The sequence below is a fragment of the Bos grunniens genome, chromosome 21 (assembly GCF_055505025.1).
Source record: "Bos grunniens cultivar Pamir isolate PY7600 chromosome 21, Bosgru_T2T1.0, whole genome shotgun sequence".
Classification (NCBI taxonomy): Eukaryota; Metazoa; Chordata; class Mammalia; order Artiodactyla; family Bovidae; genus Bos; species Bos grunniens.
Genome location: NC_141185.1, coordinates 28,046,882 through 28,070,017, shown reverse-complemented (window position 1 = coordinate 28,070,017; position 23,136 = coordinate 28,046,882). Strand labels below are relative to the sequence as shown.

The 23,136-nt window shown below is 36.6% G+C and overlaps 1 protein-coding gene across 9 annotated transcripts in view; it reads left to right on the top strand.

Moving 5' to 3' along the window:
* The window catches only part of ARHGAP5 (Rho GTPase activating protein 5), an 81,262-nt gene that overhangs the window by 7,762 nt on the left and 50,364 nt on the right, over window positions 1-23,136 (top strand). For 7 of the 9 annotated variants that reach the window (XM_086363691.1, XM_086363692.1, XM_086363690.1 and 4 more), the window contains exon 2: window positions 6,604-10,491. In XM_086363691.1, the coding sequence (XP_086219817.1) occupies window positions 6,772-10,491 (3,720 nt within the window). In that variant the 5' untranslated portion in view covers window positions 6,604-6,771. Of the gene's footprint in view, window positions 1-6,603; window positions 10,496-23,136 lie in introns of all 9 variants that reach the window. The other 2 variants (XR_015149781.1, XR_015149780.1) reach the window with 1 other exon arrangement.

The following is a 23,136-nucleotide window of genomic DNA, read 5'->3' as shown; positions in this document are numbered from 1 at the left end:
TATTAGAATATTCTGGAAAAAAAAAAAAAAGAATATTCTGCAGTGCTATACCTTATGGATCCATAATAGTATGTGATTTTTGTTAATTGTGACTATGAATGTGACTTCAAGATTTTCCAGGATCTGAGTTTGAAGATTGATTCATTTAGTCATCAAATACTTGATCTCCCATGTATATCAGGCGCTGATCTGAGTGCTGGGAATATGATTAAAAAATAAAAAATCATCCTAACGCTCTATCCTGGATCCTGCCAAGATATGCTTTCATGAAGACTAATTTATGGGAATATGACTTTAGCATTCCTTTCAACCTTAAGGTTGTATGCTTATGTGGTACAAACCTTAGTCAAAGAAAATACGGAATATGATTGGCATTAACATTGTTTACTTAACTCTTTTATATGTTAAAATGGCTTTTTCATTTCCTCTTCTAATTTTTATAGCGTAAGTTTGTATTGAGATATACTTAAGTATATTATTAAGGTAATATTATGCCATATTCATCTTTTAGTATACAGTTGATATTTTTACTCTCAAACTTTTCTAGGTAAGTTTATCTAAGATTGTGGAATATATGATCATCTTTGGGCTTGAATCTGTCTTCTGTCTTGAATATTTGTTTATTTAAGGGATGTTTTCTTTATTTGACCTAAAAAAGATGGAGCAGGGCTTCCCTGGTGACTCAGTGGTAAAGAATCCTCCCTGGTCTGGGAAGATCCCACATGGTGCAGAGCAACTAAGCCCGTATGCCACTGCTATTAAACCTGTGTTCTAGAGCCCAGGAGCTGTAACTACTAAAACCCTGTGTGCCTTAGAGCCTGTGCTCCGCAATAAAAGAAGCCACTGTAACAGGAAGCCTGCACACAAAAATTGGAGTATTGCCCCCACTATCTGTGACTAGAGAAAAACCTGTGAAGCATCAAAGACTCAGCACAGCCAAAAATAAATATTTTTTTAATTAAAAACAAAAAGAATGTAATTACAAAGCTGCTTCTGTGTAATTAGATCTTTGAAGTGTACTTTTCTGTAGTAAATGATTGTGATTTTAAAAAATATTAAGTGTAAAAAATAAAAATTAGGGGATTATTCTGACTGAATACAGGCATACTTTGTTTTATTGTGCTTTGCAGATCCCGAGGGTTTGCACATTGATAGTTTTTGGCAACCTTGTGTAGATCAAGTGTATAGATGCCATTTTTCCAAGTGTTATTTTTTAAGGTATGTACATATAGACATAATGGAAGCACAGTTAATAAACTACAGTATAGTGTAAACTTTCATATGCATTGAGAAACCAAAAAATTTGTGTGACTCACTTTATTGTGTATTTGCTTTTTTGTGGTGTCTGCAACCAAACATGCAATATCTCCAAGGTATACCTGTACATTATTATAGACCATAGTTAGTCTTTATTCTGATAGCTTAATTTTTGACAAAAATTTTGGAACCTTGAATATATGTGTATTTCCTCCATAAATAGCTTTATGATGTCTTTTAGATTAATAAATGGCAACCCACTCCAGTGTTATTGCCTAGAGAATCCCAGGGACGGGGGAGCCTGGTGGGTTGCCATCTCTGGGGTCGCACAGAGTCGGACACGACTGAGCGACTTAGCAGCAGCAGCAGCAGCACTTATTTAGTAAACCTAACATGCTTTACTTTTTACTTTTTTTAACCAGGGAATTAAGAACATTTGATTGTAGTATTTATTAGGCTTCATACATTTGTTGAATAGCTACTATGTGGGAAGGACTATTTGGGGCTCTTGGAATATGATGATGCACAGATTTGTGCATTTGTACATCTTTTTAAACCTAGAATGGGGAGGGGAGAGGGGTAGAGTTAATGACAAATAATAAAGAAGTTGTAAATTAGGATAAGCAAAGGAGAATTTGGAGATTGTTAGGGAAAGTAAGGGCAAAGGTAGGAACATGTTTAGCTTGTTCAGGATTCTTCACTGTGACTGGAATAGAATGAGGAATGGGGAGAATAAAATGGGAATAGGTCAGAGAGTAAGATATGGTTAGAGAAGGTAGATCTTGTAGTAAGCCATTGAAAAGACTTCGCTTTTACTTTTTTGGAGACACGGGAGAGTTTTAACCTCAAGAAAGGGACGGTCTTACGTATGTTTTAAAAGAAATAGTCTGGCTGCTCTGTGAACAGACTGAGGAAGAGGAGCAGGAGTGGAAGCAGAGAAATTAGTTCAGAAACCTTTGGAGGAATGAAGAGCCAGAGATGAGAATGGAATGAGATCAGATTTATAGCAATAAAGGTAGTGAAAAGCAATGATTTCTGAATGTATTTTGAAGATGAGGCCAGCAGGAATTTTCCTGACAGCATATAGTAACTTGGAAGTGTAAAATATTTTTTAAAATATACTTTTTATTAATTCATGAGTGCAACAGTTTTGTGAAAAGTTACAAAATTTAGTTTAAATCCAGAATTACTAAGACTCTTTCAGTTGACTAGATTCCTTATAGAGCTTTAAAAAAAATTTTTTTTATTTTTGCAGAAGGCCACTTCATGTTATTAAAACTCCATTAAAAGGATCATGTTGTGTTTGAATGACTTAAAACGTCTCAAAACTTAATTGTAGAGATAGCTTCATTTCAGCACAGTTGTCCAACTTAAAGATTATACATTGTTGTTAATTTCTGTAGAGATACTTATTCTAAACATTTCCTTGAAAGTGTATAGGATAATCTTAAAAGCACGAGGAGAAATTACATTGCAGGTTATTACAAGTAGCACTAATGCTTAAGAAGGGCTTCCCTCGTGGCTCAGTGGTAAAGAACCTGCCCGCCAATGCTAGAGACATGGTTGAATCCGTGGGTCGGGAAGATCTGGAGAAGGAAGGAAACGGCAACCCACTCCAGTATTCTTGCCTGGGAAATCCCATGGACAGAGGAGCCTGGTGGGCTACAGTGCATGGGGTTGCAAAAGAGTTGGACACGACTTAGTAAACATCAGTGACAGTGCTTAAGAAGGTAAAGATTGGTCATCAAGAGAGTCAACCCTGTAACTTTGAGTAGGTCATTATTGCTTTTTATTTGGTTTCTTTTTTTTTTTTTTTTACAAAGATTAAGTTATGTCAAAAATAGAAAAGCTATGTCTAGATCGACATAGTCAAGTATTAACCATTAAAAATACTTGAAAGGAGTTTTCAAATTGAATCTAACAGCCTGCCTATAGACATTGGCCATTAGCTTGTTAGTGGGAAATTTTAAAAAGGCATTCTTTTTTTCTCAGTACAAAAGAAAAACTACCTTGGTTAGTTAATAGTGTGCAATTTTGACTTGAATAGTGAGGGCCAGTGGATTAATTACATAAACTATCCAAGTGTCTGAAAGTAAATTTCCTTATAAACCTGTACAGAAAGTATAACTTTCTTTCTTGAGGTAGTTATACCATACTCACTCAAATGACAAAATCTTTTCAAGGACAAGATGACAATAGTTTTCTAGTCTAGGGTTTCTGAAACTTTTAAAATCTGAAAATACTTTTAAACTAAAGCTTCTGAGTTAAGTAAACCTGTAAATCAGATAGGCACTGCTCTGGTGAAGAGTTGGAGAGAGCAACTATTTATTTGTCCAGCATTCTTTCCTACCTCTAGATAAATGAATTTTCTCACCAGATAATCACTATATGGTGACTCATGACAAAAACTCTCGATCTGACTTCAAAAGGCCAGCAGGTAGCCTGCCTGAGAACATTGTTACTAGAAAGAACGTGGATGTTCTTTACTGTGTCTTAGTGGTAGTTTACTGTGAATTTGGTCTGTAAACCACACATGTCACACAAAGCTACCTTATTTTTAATTTGAACTTTAATATTTGTAAGTCAGAGACTGCCACTAATTAGGATGTGTCAGAGCCTTAGTACTGAAAATTTGTCAATACAATAGAGTTTTATTTCTCTGTTAAATAAAAAGCCTTCTAGTTTTCAATGACTGATAAGAGGATGATGACTTCATGCTTCCATTCACCTTACTTTTAAGGGCTTTTTCTTTCTGAAACTTTAAAAATTCATTTTGTGGTAGTGTTTTTATTTTGACTTTTATGCTGGATAACTTTAGATAGAAAAGTGTTTCAGTCTTCTGAGGTTTATGCTCTAGGAGAGCATGAATGATTCTTTTAATGTGTTTGGATAGGTATTTGTAAAATATATTAACCAAGATGTAACCATTATGATAAGGATTAGATTTGTAGTTGAAAATTTTCCACAATACTCAGGTCCATATAACATACTGTTACTTTTCTATTGAAAATTTTGTGTCTCTTAAACTGGAAAGCAGGGAACAGTCTTTCATTGCTTTGAATTGCTCTTAATTTTCAGAATAGATGTTTGTCCACCAGAGTTAATCAAGAGCTCTGCGTAGGTCTAGTGTTTGTAGAATTCAATGTAAAAATTCCCCAAAGAAATCGCTGGTTATGTTTTCTTTTGGTACACATTTAAAAGGATATCGTCTGCAATTTTTTGCTTGTTTAGTAAGAAAGAAAGAAAGATAGACTTTGTATTCTGCTGTTTGAAGGGTTTTTTTTTTTTAATCATTTGTTATGGAATCACCATGCTATTTTCACAGACTAATTTCCCTTTTTATTGCTCTTTATAATTTTGTTATCCAGTTAGTTCACTGTTTTCTTTTCAGTAAATATCCATTAAGTAGCCCAATTGTTCTTTTGTGTGGTTTAAAGAATGTTAAACTTGATGCTCAGTGCAAATATTCAGTTTGATCACATTAAGATTTAAAAATTTTTTTACTTGATAAAAGAGAGTTAATAGGATTGAGTGGGACTGCCCTAATTTCTTACACTGCTAGTTATTGTATGTACTGCTCTCGGATAAATACTGGCAAATCACCAGCCTGAACACGTCATTTTTTAATAAATCTTCAACAGCTTCCTTGATTGCAACAATCAAATCTTAAAAACAGAACTTAATATTTATTAAGCATTTTTTCTTTGCATTTAACATTAACAAAGAAAAACTTAGAACTAAGTTTTTTTTAAACTAATTTGTTTAGATAGGCAGCTCCATTTTATACATGGGGGAACCATGTCTCAAAAGATTTAGGATTTTACTGTTGTTGTAAACTAATAAATGTTAGGAATTTAATTTGAAGTCATTTCCATTTACTCATGATTTTCTACTACTGATTTTGGTGCTTCAACATTATATTACACAAGTGAACCTAGTATTTTGCTTGAGTGTTTGGTGGCTGATACAGTTAAAATCAGTATTTCATTGAGGTTGCTAGGATAAACTTAGATAATACAAGAATAAATCTTGATATTTTATTTTAAAATATTATATTAGAAATATAGTAAAAATTTTAAATTGCAAGAATAATTTCTTTTTACCATTAGTATAGCAGATGTGGACTATAATCTTAATAGATATTTACTTGCAATTTTGAGGGTAGTGGAGAAACCACATATTTGGGGCAAATAGTGGTTATTTTCTGACCTTTTATTTTTTTTCCCCTCATGGTCTTTATGATCTTGTATTTTGTCTGGATTGAAGATATTTTTCATATATGTTGATGTACATGACTGGATATTTTCCTTGTGAAATTTGGTATGGTAGAAATTATGTATTGCTTTTAATTAAACCTCAAAAGAATGTGAAGAGTCTCCAAATAAACCATTATAAGAGACTAATTCATTGTTTCCACACAGATAAGCTGAATTAAATTACGTGCAAGTCTTATGGGTTATTTGTTGTTGTTTTTATATCAAATAATTCTAAAAGATTGTCTCAGATATATAATCTTAAACTTCTTGAGCTTTGTGCTACTCAAAATACGATCTGGGAGCTTTTTGTAAATACTCTGAGAGGAAATAAATGCAGGAATCAAGAACATTTAGAAACAGTTTGGCAGTAATTTTTTGTCTCTTGAATCTAGTAAGAAATTGGGGCCTACATTTTTTAAAAGATTTCATTCAGATTAAAAATTTCATTGTGTTTTTAAAAATTGACTTGCGTATATGAAATAAAAATTGGTCCTTAGTTTGAGAAGTGTTGATCCAGTTAATCACTGTAACAATTTGTATTAACTGTTCATTTTTTCCTTTTTCTTATTTACGTATATGAATATATTTAATTGGTTTTGTATATAATATTTGATTGCGTAAGACTTAAAAATTCTAAGATCTTGCTAAATTCACATGAAATTCCGTGTTAGGGAATAAGGTTTGAGGAACCATGTAAGAGAAAGCAGATAGGTTTTTAAGTTGTGAGAGAGTTGTTAAGGCAACTAGTTTGTTTTAGTTATTATCAAACATAGCCTCCAGACAGAGAAGACAGGAAAATTGAGGGAAGGGAAGGACTAGAAACAAAATGCATATTTGGTTAATAGGGTTTTATTTTAAAGTTTGTAAGATCACATTAAAATTTGTATTTAGTTTTTTTAGTTGTTAGATTTGCCTTAAATTTTGAGGTCATCTTGCACTTTTAACAGTAAATCATAAACTGTCTTTGGTGATTTCTTAAAATACTGTGACATTGTTAACTTGTCTGGTGCTTTATTATGAACATCTTTAATGTGTATATAGTTCAGCATGTATAATTCATGACTAAGATTTGTCCTTTTTCTCTTTCTAGGAAGATGATCCATATGATCTTGAAGACCTTTCTGCACAGAAATGAGGGAAATACAAAGAACCAAATGTAGTTCTGAAATGTGGGATCTGTATTTTGAGATGATTTTATTTTCAAAATGAGAAGTATATCTGGTTATCTTTATGAATGTAGAGACATGACAAGAGAGTTATGATGGCAAAAAACAAAGAGCCTCGCCCCCCGTCCTATACCATCAGTGTAGTTGGACTCTCTGGGACTGAAAAAGACAAAGGTAACTGTGGAGTTGGAAAGTCTTGTTTGTGCAATAGATTTGTACGCTCAAAAGCTGATGAATATTATCCAGAACATACTTCTGTGCTTAGCACCATTGACTTCGGAGGACGAGTAGTAAACAATGATCATTTTTTGTACTGGGGTGACATAACGCAAAGTGGTGAAGATGGAGTAGAGTGCAAAATTCATGTCATCGAACAAACTGAGTTCATTGATGACCAGACTTTCTTGCCTCATCGGAGTACGAATTTGCAACCATATATAAAGCGTGCAGCTGCCTCTAAATTGCAGTCAGCAGAAAAACTAATGTACATTTGCACTGATCAACTAGGCTTGGAACAAGACTTCGAACAGAAGCAAATGCCTGAAGGGAAGCTCAATGTAGATGGATTTTTATTGTGCATTGACGTAAGTCAGGGATGCAATAGGAAGTTTGATGATCAACTTAAATTTGTGAATAACCTTTTTGTCCAACTATCAAAATCAAAAAAACCTGTAATAATAGCAGCAACTAAATGTGATGAATGTGTGGATCATTATCTTAGAGAAGTTCAGGCATTTGCTTCAAACAAAAAGAACCTTCTCGTAGTGGAAACATCAGCACGATTTAACGTCAACATTGAGACATGTTTCACTGCACTGGTACAAATGTTGGATAAAACTCGTGGCAAGCCTAAAATTATTCCCTATCTGGATGCTTATAAAACACAGAGACAACTTGTTGTCACAGCAACAGATAAGTTCGAAAAACTTGTACAGACTGTGAGAGATTATCATGCAACTTGGAAAACTGTTAGTAACAAATTGAAAAATCATCCTGATTATGAAGAATACATCAACTTAGAGGGAACAAGAAAGGCTAGAAATACATTCTCAAAACACATAGAACAGCTTAAACAGGAACATATAAGAAAAAGGAGAGAAGAATATATAAATACTTTACCGAGAGCTTTTAACACTCTTTTGCCAAATCTGGAAGAGATTGAACATTTGAATTGGTCAGAAGCTTTGAAGTTAATGGAAAAGAGAGCAGATTTTCAGTTATGTTTTGTGGTGCTAGAAAAAACACCTTGGGATGAAACTGACCATATAGACAAAATCAACGATAGACGGATCCCATTTGACCTCCTGAGCACTTTAGAAGCTGAAAAAGTCTATCAGAACCATGTACAGCATCTAATATCAGAGAAGAGGAGGGTAGAAATGAAGGAAAAATTCAAGAAGACTTTGGAAAAAATTCAGTTTATTTCACCTGGGCAACCATGGGAGGAAGTTATGTGCTTTGTAATGGAGGATGAAGCCTTCAAATACATCACTGAGGCTGATAGCAAAGAGGTGTATGGTAGGCATCAGCGAGAAATAGTTGAAAAAGCCAAAGAAGAGTTTCAGGAAATGCTTTTTGAACATTCTGAACTTTTTTATGATTTAGATCTTAATGCAACACCTAGTTCAGATAAAATGAGTGAAATTCATACAGTTTTGAGTGAAGAACCTAGATATAAAGCTTTACAGAAACTTGCACCGGATAGGGAGTCTCTTCTACTTAAGCATATAGGATTTGTTTATCATCCCACTAAAGAAACATGTCTTAGTGGCCAAAACTGTACAGACATTAAAGTAGAGCAGTTACTTGCCAGTAGTCTTTTGCAGTTGGATCATGGTCGCTTACGGTTGTATCATGATAGCACCAATATAGATAAAGTTAACCTTTTCATTTTAGGGAAAGATGGCCTTGCCCAAGAACTAGCAAATGAGATAAGGACACAATCCACTGACGATGAGTATGCCTTAGATGGAAAAATTTATGAACTTGATCTTCGGCCTGTTGATGCCAAGTCGCCTTACTTTTTAAGTCAGTTGTGGACTGCTGCCTTTAAACCACATGGGTGCTTTTGTGTATTTAATTCCATTGAGTCACTGAATTTTATTGGGGAGTTTATTGGAAAAATAAGAACTGAAGCTTCTCAGATCAGAAAAGATAAGTATATGGCCAACCTTCCATTTACATTAATTCTGGCTAATCAGAGAGATTCTATTAGTAAGAATCTACCAATTCTCAGGCACCAAGGGCAACAGTTGGCAAACAAGTTACAGTGTCCTTTTGTAGATGTACCTGGTGGTACATATCCTCGTAAATTTAATGAAACCCAAATAAAGCAAGCTCTAAGAGGAGTACTAGAATCTGTTAAACATAATTTAGATGTGGTGAGCCCAGTTCCCACCAATAAGGATGTATCAGAAGCTGACTTGAGAATTGTCATGTGTGCCATGTGTGGTGATCCATTTAGTGTGGATCTTATTCTTTCACCCTTCCTTGATTCTCATTCTTGTAGTGCTGCCCAAGCTGGACAGAATAATTCCCTAATGCTTGATAAAATCATTGGTGAAAAAAGGAGGCGAATACAGATCACAATATTATCATACCATTCCTCAATTGGAGTAAGGAAAGATGAACTGGTTCATGGTTATATACTAGTGTATTCTGCCAAACGGAAAGCATCAATGGGAATGCTTCGAGCATTTCTGTCAGAGGTTCAGGACACCATCCCTGTACAACTGGTGGCAGTTACTGACAGCCAAGCAGACTTTTTTGAAAATGAGGCCATCAAGGAGTTAATGACTGAAGGAGAACACATTGCAACTGAGATCTCTGCTAAATTTACAGCATTGTATTCTTTATCTCAGTATCATCGGCAAACTGAGGTCTTTACACTGTTTTTCAGTGATGTTCTAGAGAAAAAAAATATGATAGAAAATTCCTATTTATCTGATAGTACAAGGGAATCAACCCATCAGAGTGAAGATGTTTTCCTGCCATCTCCCAGAGACTGTTTTCCCTACAACAACTACCCTGATTCAGATGATGATACAGAAGCACCACCTCCTTATAGTCCAATTGGGGATGATGTACAGCTGCTTCCAACACCTAGTGACCGATCCAGATATAGATTAGATTTGGAAGGAAATGAATACCCTATTCACAGCACCCCGAATTGTCATGACCATGAACGCAACCATAAAGTGCCTCCACCTATTAAACCTAAACCAGTTGCACCGAAGACAAACGTGAAAAAATTGGATCCAAACCTTTTAAAAACGATTGAAGCTGGTATTGGTAAAAATCCAAGAAAACAGACTTCTCGTGTGCCTTTGGCACATCCCGAAGATATGGATCCTTCAGATAACTATTCAGAACCCATTGACACAATTTTCAAACAGAAGGGCTATTCTGATGAGATATACGTTGTCCCAGATGACAGTCAGAATCGTGTTATTAAAATTAGAAACTCATTTGTAAATAACACCCAAGGAGATGAAGAAAATGGATTTTCCGATAGAACCTCAAAAAGTCATGGAGAACGGAGGCCTTCAAAATACAAATATAAATCTAAAACCCTGTTTAGTAAAGCCAAGTCATACTACAGAAGAACACATTCAGATGCAAGTGATGATGAGGCTTTCACGACTTCTAAAACGAAAAGAAAAGGAAGACATCGTGGAAGTGAGGAAGATCCACTTCTTTCTCCTGTTGAAACTTGGAAAGGTGGTATTGATAATCCTGCAATCACTTCAGATCAAGAGTTAGATGATAAGAAAATGAAGAAGAAAACCCACAAAGTGAAAGAAGACAAAAAAGTAAGTTTAATTTATGGTTCATAATGTTTCTAAAGATGTTTTGACTTTTAAAAAATTACTTTTTTAAGATAATGGATTTGATGTCAGTGAGAAGTTACGCTGTCTGTCATTTAGTAAGTGTAATTGGCAGCTCTTTTTAATTTTCTGAATATTTTGTGAGGATTGATTATTTTTTGTTACTTCATTTTATTTATTTTTTGTTACTTCATTTTATTTACTTGTGCTTTAACTTGTTCATTTCGCAGAGTCAGACATGACTGGGCAACTGAACAGCAAAAAGTTTATTTGGGGTGGAAGTTTGATTTTGTATTCTTCAGCATAAAAGTTCTAGGTGAATAGGTAGATTCTGTCTACAGAAACTTAGATATAAAATGCTTTTGTTCATTTTCTCTGTTTATAAGCATCCTATTTGTCTGTTTTTCCCTTTTGACTTCGCGGTTTTGCAGCTTGATTTGTTGACATATTAATTTGATATATTGGCATATTTGATATATTGTTTTTTTGCGGTTTGCTTTTTGCACTTCCCAGATACTGCATTTTTTACAAATTGAAGGTTTGTGACAACCCTGCAATGATCAAGGCTTCATAGCACCATTTTTCCAGTAGCATTTTCTTACTTCTTACTTGCTTTTGTGTTACATTTTGGTAATTCTCAAAATATTCTAAATGTTAAAATTATTATAATATTTGTTACAGTGGTCAGTGATTTTTGATGTTACTTTTGCAAAAAGATTACAACTCACTGAAGACTCAAATAATGATTAACACATTTTAGCTACGTTTTTAAATTGATGTACATACATTGGGTTTTTTAGGTATAATACTGTCGTACACTTAATAGATTGCCATATAGTGTACATGTAATTTTTACATGCACTGGGAAACCAGAGAATTTGTGTGATTCACTTTATTGTGATATTTGTTTTTAGGTAGTGGTCTGGAACTCAACCTGTATTATCTCCAAGACATGCCTATATAACATTGCTTTGAATTTTAGATTCATTGTGTTACGATACTTAAGAGAATTGGAAAACATGATATTTTGGAAGCTTTTAGATCTATAAGTGATTTTTTAATCCTTCAGTGTTTAACCTTAAACATAAATGTCACTTAAATGTTTGAACCTCTGTTCTTAAAAAGATAAACATAGATTACAATGCAGCTTTATAAATATAGTTTTATGCTGCAGTTACACTTTAGGGCTTTGTATTATATATGTACAGTGTAGTGCCTTGGATGTGTCCAAGGCTAACTATTTATATCATAGTTATCCGTGGTATTTTTCCTTTAAGCATTACAGAAAAGCTGGAGCATTTTAGTGCAGCTTTTGTTTGCCTGGAAATTATTTTCATTGTGTAAGCTGGACTTGAGTAAGTTTGTCTTCTATTTCAGTTTAGTGAGCATTCACTAAAAGCCTGCTAAACACTTAAGTCTGTACAAAAAGTTGTTGAAGGATATAAAAGAATTGAAGATGCACATCCCTAAAAAAGCTTAAATGTTAGTTTGAAAGACAGTACCCTGTTTTTGGAACAGAGGTAGAAAAGTAATACTAGAGCACTGTAGGGAAGCATGTGTAATAGTTAAGAGCACATGATCTAGAGCCAGACTGCTAGGATTTGAATCAGCTTACTAGCTGTGTAACTTCTGTATACTCCTTTCAAGGAAGATGGAGATAAACATATTTCCCTATGAGAAATACGTTCATAGTTATTTTAAATAGTGCTTGCTGTTGCTAAGTCACTTCAGTCGTGTCCGACTCTGTGCAGCCCCAGAGACAGCAACCCACCAGGCTCCCCCGTCCCTGGGATTCTCCAGGCAAGAATACTGGAGTGGGTTGCCATTTCCTTCTCCAATGCGTGAAAGTGAAAAGTGAAAGGGAAGTCGCTCAGTTGTGTCCGACTCTTCTCGGCCCCATGGACTGCAGCCTACCAGGCTCCTCGGTCCATGGGATTTCCCAGGCAAGAGTACTGGAGTGGGGTGCCATAGCCTTCTCCGAAATAGTGCTTGGCATGTGGTAAATTGATTAAATAAAAAAGTATATACATTATTTTGTGATAATACTGTCAGATACATATATTAAGTGAATACAAGATGAGAGATCACCATAGAGGTATAGAGTTAGGTTCACAAAACTTCATGAAAAAGGTAAATCACCAGTTTTGAGTATTTTGATTGGTTTTTAGGAAGAAGAAAAGATATTTTAAGAGGGGGAAGTCATTTGTACAGAGGTATAAGATTGTGTCTAGGCAAGTTAAGATAAAATAGGAAACTGTCCCAGTTGAGGGTATTGTGCAATATCATTGCCTTTACAGGGAGGCCTGGCCTGCTGCAGTCCATGCGGTCACAAAGAGTTGGACACAACTGAGCAACTGAACTGAAACTTATAAGAGTCTGCTAAACTGAAGAGCTAGTTCAAATCCAAAAGCAGTTAGTTAAGCAGGGCCTGAGCAGTAAGAAAATTGTTTTGACTTGAGATTCCAAATAGGGAGGAGATTGGCATCAGGTAGTCTAGCTAGGAGGCCGATGTACGCATTCAGTTTTGAAGTGATGAGTACAGAGACCAAATGAGAAATCAACAAAACTAAAAGTTTTATTATATGAAAAGACTAGAAACATAGACCAAAATCTGGCAAAATCAGGTAAAAAGAGAAGGTGTAAACCCTGAGAATGAAAAGGGGAATATAATTACAAATAGATCAGATTAATAAGCGGAGAAACCAATGGCACACCACTCCAGTACTCTTGCCTGGAACATCCCATGCACGAGGAGCTTGGTGGGCTGCAGTCCATGGGGTTGCTAAGAGTAGGGCACAACTGAGTGACTTCACTTTCACTTTTCACTTTCATGCATTGGAGAAGGAAATGGCAACCCACTCCAGTGTTGTTGCCTGGAGAATCCCAGGGACAGGGGAGCCTGGTGGGCTGCCGTCTGTGGGGTCACACAGAGCCGGACACGACTGAAGTGACTTAGCAGCAGCAGCAGATTAATAAGATAGTAGAAAATACTGTCAACAATTTAGATCAATAAATTTAAAAGTTAAGCAAAGTTGAAGTCCATTACAAGAAAGCTTAGAATAATCCTGTAACTGTTAAATAAGTTATGAAGTAGTAGTTACATCTTAGCACAAAAATACCAGGCCCAGGTAATTCTAAGGAGACTTTTTATGGAACAGGTCATTCCAATGTTCTACAAATCCAGAAAATCAGATCAGATCAGTCGCTCAGTCGTGTCCCACCCTTTGCGACCCCATGAATCGCAGCATGCCAGGCCTCCCTGTCCATCACCAACTCCTGGAGTTCACCCAGACTCACGTCCATCTAGTCAGTGATGCCATCCAGCCATCTCATCCTCTGTCGTCCCCTTCTCCTCCTGCCCCCAATCCCTCCCAGCATCAGAGTCTTTTCCATTGAGTCAACTCTTCGCATGAGGTGGCCAAAGTACTGGAGTTTCAGCTTTTGCATCATTCCTTCCAAAGAACACCCAGGACTGATCTCCTTCAGAATGGACTGGTTGGATCTCCTTGCAGTCCAAGGGTCTCTCAAGAGTCTTCTCCAACACCACAGTTCAAAAGCATCAATTCTTCGGCGCTCAGCCTTCTTCACAGTCCAACTCTCATATCCATACATGACCACAGGAAAAACCATAGCCTTGACTAGACGAACCTTTGTTGGCAAAGTAATGTCTCTGCTTTTGAATATGCTATCTAGGTTGGTCATAACTTTCCTTCCAAGGAGCAAGCGTCTTTTAATTTCATAGCTGCAGTCACCATCTGCAGTGATTTTGGAGCCCCGAAAAATAAAGTCTGACACTGTTTCCACTCTTTCCACATCTATTTCCCATGAAGTGGTGGGACCAGATGCCATGATCTTCGTTTTCCGAATGTTGAGCTTTAAGCCAACTTTTTCACTCTCCACTTTCACTTTCATCAAGAGGCTTTTGAGTTCCTCTTCACTTTCTGCCATAAGGGTGGTGTCATCTGCATATCTGAGGTTATTGATATTTCTCCCGGCAATCTTGATTCCAGCTTGTGTTTCTTCCAGTCCAGCATTTCTCATGATGTACTCTGCATATAAGTTAAATAAGCAGGGTGACAATATCCAGCCTTGACGAACTCCTTTTCCTATTTGGAACCAGTCTGTTGTTCCATGTCCAGTTCTAACTGTTGCTTCCTGACCTGCATACAAATTTCTCAAGAGGCAGATAGGTGGTCTGGTATTCCCATCTGTTTCAGAATTTTCCACAGTTGATTGTGATCCACACAGTCAAAGGCTTTGGCATAGTCAATAAAGCAGAAATAGATGTTTTTCTGGAACTCTCTTGCTTTTTTGATGATCCAGTGGATGTTGGCAATTTGATCTCTGGTTCCTCTGCCTTTTCTAAAACCAGCTTGAACATCTGGAAGTTCACGGTTCACGTATTGCTGAAGCCTGGCTTGGAGAATTTTGAGCATTACTTTACCAGCGTGTGAGATGAGTGCAACTGTGCGGTAGTTTGAGTATTCTTTGGCATTGCCTTTCTTTGGGATTGGAATGAAAACTGACCTTTTCCAGTCCTGTGGCCACTGCTGAGTTTTCCAAATTTGCTGGCATATTGAGTGCAGCACTTTCACAGCATCATCTTTCAGAATTTGGAATAGCTCAACTGGAGTTCCATCATCTCCACTAGCTTTGTTCGTAGTGATGCTTTCTAAGGCCCACTTGACTTCACATTCCAGGATGTCTGGCTCTAGGTCAGTGATCACACCATCGTGATTATCTGGGTCGTGAAGACCTTTTTTTGTACAGTTCTTCTGTGTATTCTTGCCATCTCTTAATATCTTCTGCTTCTGTTAGGTCCATACCATTTCCATCCTTTATCGAGCTCATCTTTGCATGAAATGTTCCTTTGGTATCTGATTTTCTTGAAGAGATCCCTAGTCTTTCCCATTCTGTTCTTTTCCTCTGTTTCTTTGCATTGATCGCTAAAGAAGGCTTTCTTATTTCTTCTTGCTATTCTTTGGAACTCTGCATTCAGATGTTTATATCTTTCCTTTTCTCCTTTGCTTTTCGCTTCTTTTCTTTTCACAGCTATTTATAAGGCCTCCCCAGACAGCCGTTTTGCTTTTTTGCATTTCTTTTCCATGGGGATGGTCTTGATCCCTGTCTCCTGTACAATGTCATGAACCTCAGTCCATAGTTCATCAGGCACTCTATCTATCAGATCTAGGCCCTTAAATCTATTTCTCACTACCACTGTATAATCATAAGGGATTTGATTTAGGTCATACCTGAATGGTCTAGTGGTTTTCCCTACTTTCTTCAATTTCAGTCTGAATTTGGCAATAAGGAGTTCATGGTCTGAGCCACAGTCAGCTCCTGGTCTTGTTTTTGCTGACTGTATAGAGCTTCCCCATCTTTGGCTGCAAAGAATATAATCAATCTGATTTCAGTCTTGACCATCTATCTGGTGATGTCCATGTGTAGAGTCTTCTCTTGTGTTGTTGGAAGAGGGTGTTTGTTATGACCAGTGCATTTTCTTGGCAAAACTGCTTCATTCTGTATTCCAAGGCCAAATTTGCCTGTTACTCCAGGTGTTTCTTGACTTCCTACTTTTGCATTCCAGTCCCCTATAATGAAAAGGACATCTTTTTTGGGTGTTAGTTCTAAAAGGTCTTGTAGGTCTCCATAGAACCGTTCAACTTCAGCTTCTTCAGCGTTACTGGTTGGGGCATAGACTTGGATTACTGTGATATTGAATGGTTTGCCTTGGAAACGAACAGAGATCATTCTGTCGTTTTTGAGATTGCATCCAAGTACTGCATTTCGGACTCTTGTTGACCATGATGGCCACTCCATTTCTTCTGAGGGATTCCTGCCCGCAGTAGTAGATATAATGGTCATCTGAGTTAAATTCACCCATTCCAGTCCATTTCAATTCGCTGATTCCCAGAATGTCGACATTCACTCTTGCCATCTCGTTTGACCACTTCCAATTTGCCTTGATTCATGGACCTGACATTCCAGGTTCCTATGCAATATTGCTCTTTACAGCATCAGACCTTGCTTCTATTACCAGTCACATCCACAGTTGGGTATTGTTTTTGCTTTGGCTCCATCCCTTCATTCTTTCTGGACGAGATACCCTTCGTCCAAGGTAAGGAGCAATGGCTGCGCTTTGCTGGAGCAGCCGTGAAGAGATACCCCACGCCCAAGTTAAGAGAAACCCAAGTAAGACGGTAGGTGTTGAAATAGGGCATCAGAGGGCAAAGACACGAAACCATACTCACAGAAAACTAGTCAATCTAATCACACTAGGACCACAGCCTTGTCTAACTCAGTGAAACTAAGCCATGCCCGTGGGGCAACCCAAGACGGGCAGGTCATGGTGGAGAGGTCTGACAAAATGTGGTCCACTGGAGAAGGGAATGGCAAACCACTTCAGTATTCTTGCCTTGAGAACCCCATGAACAGTATGAAAAGGCAAAATGACAGGATACTGAAAGAGAAACTCCCCAGGTCAGTAGGTGCCCAATATGCTACTGGAGATCAGTGGAGAAATAACTCCAGAAAGAATGAAGGGATGGAGCCAAAGCAAAAACAATCCAGAAAATAGAGTAGGAGAATTCATTCAGTTCATTCTCTGTGAAGTTACCTATTCTTAGTCCCAGAGCCCCATTTTACTTATGAGTGCACATGCAAAAATTTTAAAGTGCAAGTCCACAGACTCTTAACTGCAACTTTGAAATCCATAACCTCTGAAAATCAAAAATTTTTGTAGAATTTGGCAGCATGATCTGATTTACCCTGTTCTTGGGAAAATCCTACTTGAACTGGTGTGTGAGGCTACATATAATCATTGTTTGTCTTATTTAAAAAAATATCCATATAGTTCACTGCAGATATATTCATGTATTTGAACACAGGGTACTGACCCACAATTGTTGGGGTTGTCAGATGTATTTAAACGCCAAAAAAAAAAATTAACAATATATAGAAACTACTTGATAAAATTTAATTCATTAGCTTCTTATTAATTTAGTGGAAAGCTACTAAATTATGAACAGATGAGAGCTTACTTGAGAACAGGTATCTATAAATACGCAAACAAGTGAATCACTTTAAATAACATCCTCATGAGGGAAATAAATTCCCTTTTGACCCAGAAACTAGATAGAATATTTATAATATCACCACTTCCAGTCAATATTATACAGAGATCCTAGTTAAAGCAAAAAGATAAGGAAAAAATAATAAAAGCATGAGTATTGGAAAGAAACAAAACTTTCATTAGTGGCTGATGATATGATTGGCCTATGTAAAAGCCAAATAGGATCTACAGATAAATTATAAATAAAAGAGCAAAGTTAGTTCCATATATCATCAATAATCAAGTCAGTTGCATCTCTATACCTCAGCAATAAATAACTAGAAAAAGTAATTAGAGAAGACACCATTTACAAAAGCATAGCAGATTATCTAGTGCCTAGGAGTAATTGTAACATAATGTGCAAACCTCTGTTGAAAAGCATAAAACATTATTTTAAGTCATTGAAGAGTATCTAAATAAATGGGGAGCTGTTGCCTTCCTGTCCATGAATGTGGCTTATCATAAACAAGTTATTGTTCTTCAGACTCTACATCTCTAAATTGTGTTGTTTCACTCAAAGTGTCAGATTTTTCAAGAAATTTTACACAGATTCTAATACAAATATGGAAGAGTAGTAAATACAAATATCGAATAGCTAGGACACTTCTGAAGAAGAAAGGCAGAGGTGGAATGGTGATATATGTGCTTATTCTGTCAAATTGTGTAGAACTTTAGTATTTAACACAGTGTGGTATTGGCATAGAGACAGTCACATTGACCAGTAAGATAGAACAGAGAGCTCCCAAATATACAGATCTCTGACTCAGAACTTTCCTTCCAAGTCACCTAAGGCTGTTGAACACTTGAAATGTGGCTAATCTGAATTAGGATAAACTGGTCTACAGGGTAAGTAAAGGCTTCTCTGAGACTTGTCATTTTTTAGATCTGATATATGAATAGAACTTAACTAGGGGAGTGGTTGGGTGGATGGAAGAATATTTAATCCTAAATGAATAGAATGTGCATGTTCTTTTTTTTTTTTTTTTTGAATGTGCATGTTCTTAAAGGAGGTCACTGTGACTAGTCAATGATCTAAAACAATTGTTGACAAACTTTCTGTAAAGAGCTAAATAATAAATATATGAGACTTTGAAGATGTAATACATCCTGTATCATAACTGCTCAGTTTTTTGCAGTGCAAAAGCAGCCATGGACAATACGTAAATGAATTGAGTATGGCTATTTTCAAAAAACAGGCAACAGGGTAAACTGGTCCGCTAGGCCATAGTTGGCTGATACCTGACCTATGGGAGAGAATAGTACAAAGAGAGGTTTGAGAGTGGGGACTGGACTCAGACCTTTTTAGTACTGTTGGACTTTTTGTTATTGAGCCTAAGAGTAAATTGAAATGAACAGGGTTAGTGAATCTGCAATCACTTGGTTTCAGTGTGTAGTATAGGTTGAGTGATATGGAAGACCAGTAGGCATTTACAGTAGCCTAAGTGAATCGTGATGAACGATTTGAATAGTTGGAGTCAGGAGGGAGAATGGTGGCAATGGATGGAATGGGGTGGATTTGGTGAATATATTGCGTATATGAGGGAAGGGTAAAGATGATGAATGAGAGAGGAAAGATACCGCCTTGGTTTCTAGCTTGTGCAGCTTAATTAGTGATGATGCTATTCCTTACATGAAGTGAAGTCGCTCAGTTGTGTCCGACTCTTTGCAACCCCATGGACTGTAGCCTACCAGGCTCCTCTGTCCATGGGATTTTCCAGGCAATAGTACTGGAGTGGATTGCCATTTCCTTCTCCAGGGCATTTTCCTGACCCAGGGACCGAACCCAGGTCTCCCGCATTCTAGACAGACGCTTAACTGTCTGAGCCACCAGGAAGTTCCTTACATAGAGCATTGGAAATTTGCCAGGTTTGGAATTGAGGGGTAGAAGTTAGAGTTCAGGTCGAGGTGTCAAGTAGGTATTTAGATATGCAGATCTTCAGAGAAGAGGTCTGAGTTGGAGTACATATTTAGGAGACAGTGAAGCAGAGATGGCAGTAGATGAAATGACATAGGGGGAGTGAATACAGTTGTCTAACACAGCCTTGAAGAGCTACCAACGTTGAATGGCCAGGTAGCAGAGATTATCCTTAAAGGTAGGGAGAATAAACAAAGATCACATACCCTTTCTTAGCTGATTGCCTCACCTGTAAATTAAGAATTACAATGTTTTCCTTGAAATTGTGGGAGAAGTTGGAACTATGTGTTTCAAATGCCTGCCATGTAGCAGTGCTCAATAAATGCTATTATAATGTGCTTCATGCCTGAAATATCCCAGTATACTCCATCTGTATTTCAGAATAGTCCTCTATCCCATTTGCTGGATTACTTTCCTGACTCATTTTTAAATTAAATACTCCCAAGTTTTGCACTTACGTGATTTCTGATCCTAAGTTTATGTACTTCTTTTCTTTCTTTTATTTTCTCTCTAAGAGAAAAGTTCATTCTCTTAACCTTTGTTCTTTGATTCCAGCATGGGAGCTATAGTCTAGGAATATTTTCTTAGGTTCCTTGACATCTGGAAAATCATAACATTTGGGCATTAGTGGCATTTAAAAGAGGCTCAAAGACCTGATTCTCCTAATGTGGGCTTTAATTGTCATTTCTGCCAATCAGAGATGGCTTTATGCTTAACTATCTTTTGTTCTGTACCCCCAAAGGAGTTTAGTATTAGTTGTGGGGACAAGAGCTGTAAGATATTCCTTGATTTGGAAAGATTTGTAAGGATTATTTTCTTAAATCATGGCCCATTATACATATATATTTCTGTGTAAAGGGAATTTTCTAAAACAGTACCTACTTTATAAGTTATTTTGATTTTCTAGCCTATTATAGTGAAAAAATAGGTGCTGGTTTATGACCTATTAAATTGATTTTGTAACTTACAAGTGCTTGTAAAACAGTGCTTAAGAGAATGAACTAAATGAGAAATTTTGAGTTGTATTGATAAAATTGCCAGTTTTTAACACATGCATGCAGTGAAGTGAGATGTGCTTGTCTTTTCTTCAGTATCCATTTTGGTGCTATCCTCTTGATTCAGATAGTAAATAGTAGAATACTTGGTGAATTTTGTGGTGCATTAGAATAAGCTGGCGGAGAAGGCAGTGGCACCCCACTCCAGTACTTCTGCCTGGAAAACCGCATGGACGGAGGAGCCTGGTAGGCTGCAGGCCATGGGGTCCCTAGAGTCGGACACGACTGAGCGACTTCACTTTCACTTTTCACTTTCATGCATTGGAAAAGGAAATTGCAGCCCACTCCAGTGTTCTTGCCTGGAGAATCCCAGGGATACGGGAGCCTGGTGGGCTTCCGTCTCTGGGGTCGCATAGAGTTGGACACGACTGAAGCGATTTAGCAGCAGCAGCAGCAGCAGAATAAGCTGGTATTCTAATGATTTTTCATTTTCAGCCTTTTTAAAAGTTGTTTTCCTGTCGTTTCCAGGTCGTGAATCTTTTCATCCACTTATTTTTATTAGCAACTACCAACTGGTATTTTACCCTCAGATGTTCCTTCCAATCCATATTATTTTTTTTTTTTTTTTTATTGCTCCCTTCTTACTAAACCCCTCTATCAGTATCTTAGAAGATTCTGCTGCTTTAGCTATTGTACTAGGGCTTAGAGCCTGTTAAGGAAAGAATACCAAAGTAGGTATGTTTTCTTCAAAACAAGTTAATGTATTATTAGTAAGTAGTGAATTGATACCAAGCTATTACTATGGTAGATCCTTTAGAATAGCAAATCTTAAGTTAAGAATTATTAGACTTCTGACTTCTAGAACCTCAGTCTTTATTAAGTAAAATGCCCAGTTTGAAAATACTGTCAAGCCAAACAGTGGTAACAAGAACTTTCTCTTGATCTAGAAATTGTTCATCCCAGATACAAAAGTTATGAAATACGTGAAAATATGTCTGTGTTGAACTGCTGTTTGTCTGTATCAGAATGTATAAGTTATAGGGTAAGTTGCATGTTGTTGTTTTTTTTTTTTTAATGTGTATCACTTTTTTAGTGTAACCTTCTGACGGTTACTTAAGTGACTGTCGGTGTTCACATCTGAGAGAAACTAGAGTCCTGAAAGAATTATATTTAAGGCTAACTAAAAATTGAATGCTTGAAAAACTTACTATAGAAAGAGGAGTTCTTAGAGGTCAGATACAGATAATGTAGTTTGTACCTGTTTAATGAATAGGGTCATTTAACCAAGTCTTGAACTGCTTGACAGTTTCAGATTTTCTATTTTTTACCTATTTTTTTTTTAATCTAAAAATTTCTGGGCAGTTGATATAGGGTGCCCATTGTATCTATTATTACCTTGCAGACACTTCCTTAATGGAGAGAATAAGGGTCACTTTTTTAAAGGAAGTGTGTTCAGAAGAATGAGAAAACTGCTTTCCCAGATTCCTCAGTCAGCGTCAGCATCTTTTCCAGTTTCATTGCTGTGAGTTGGGTCCTGTCTCCATTCCTAACCAATGAAGTCTGGCCAGGAGAGTAGAATTATGCTGCTGAATGTTGACCTGAGCCTTTAGAGCTCTGGGTGAGGTTGGCTTCCCCCAAATTAGGGTAATTTCTAAGGGATGAAAGCCAGTGTCTACTGCAGGCTGGATTTATATCTTGTTTATAGTTGATCTCCATGTCCTCGCACAATGTGTTGTACTATGATCAATTGAAGTCAGTATGAATATATGACTTTTTTTTGTAGTGGTAATAAAACAACCATTTATATATATATATATTAATAATTGCATTTATTTGACTCAAGAAATTGTTTTTTTATCTAATAAGCATCTTACTGAATGCTTGCTATGACAGAGGAACACTGTCCAAAGTTATGACTTGGTCGTGGGCTCTGCTCTCAGGAATTCAGTCTAGTAAATTTGGTTTTGTTGAATATTAAGCATTTTTTATATTTTCATCAAGGTTAGTAAAACTTCTGGTATCTCTCATTTGGAAAGCATTTACTTAGGTGTCTTTAGTAACAGCTTCTATTGCTTTCATACTGGCTAATTGGCTAAATATGTTCTGCCTCTGATTGATTAGTTCTAAAGTGTTTCAGAAATTTCTCATGAAGTTAAAATTGGTTTCTTTAGTAGCATTTCTGGTGCTGGTGACATCAATTAATGGTATGACATAAGTGTGAATATATGAGTATTTCTGCCTGTATTTTACTGTTTGCTGTTTCTTTGGATTTGGTTTTTGCTGTGGGTTTGACCAAGATCTATTGCTCTTCAAATTCAAAATAAAATGTAATTCAGAATGGTTAGTGTTTAAAGTATATTTTGATTGACACGTTCTAATAAGACTTATTTTAAATGATTGTCAGTGGTATGCTTGTTTTTTACTAATTTAAGAGCAAATGTTAATGTCTTCAGTTGTCTCTATTCAAACTTTGTGTTTTTTCTTAGCTTTCATAGTAGTATGTTGAATGTTTAGCAAAACCTGGCATAGCACAAATTATTGAAGTTACTCTTAGTTCTATAGCATTATAATTTTTAGAATATGTTTAGTTAATGAAACTGGAGCCTATT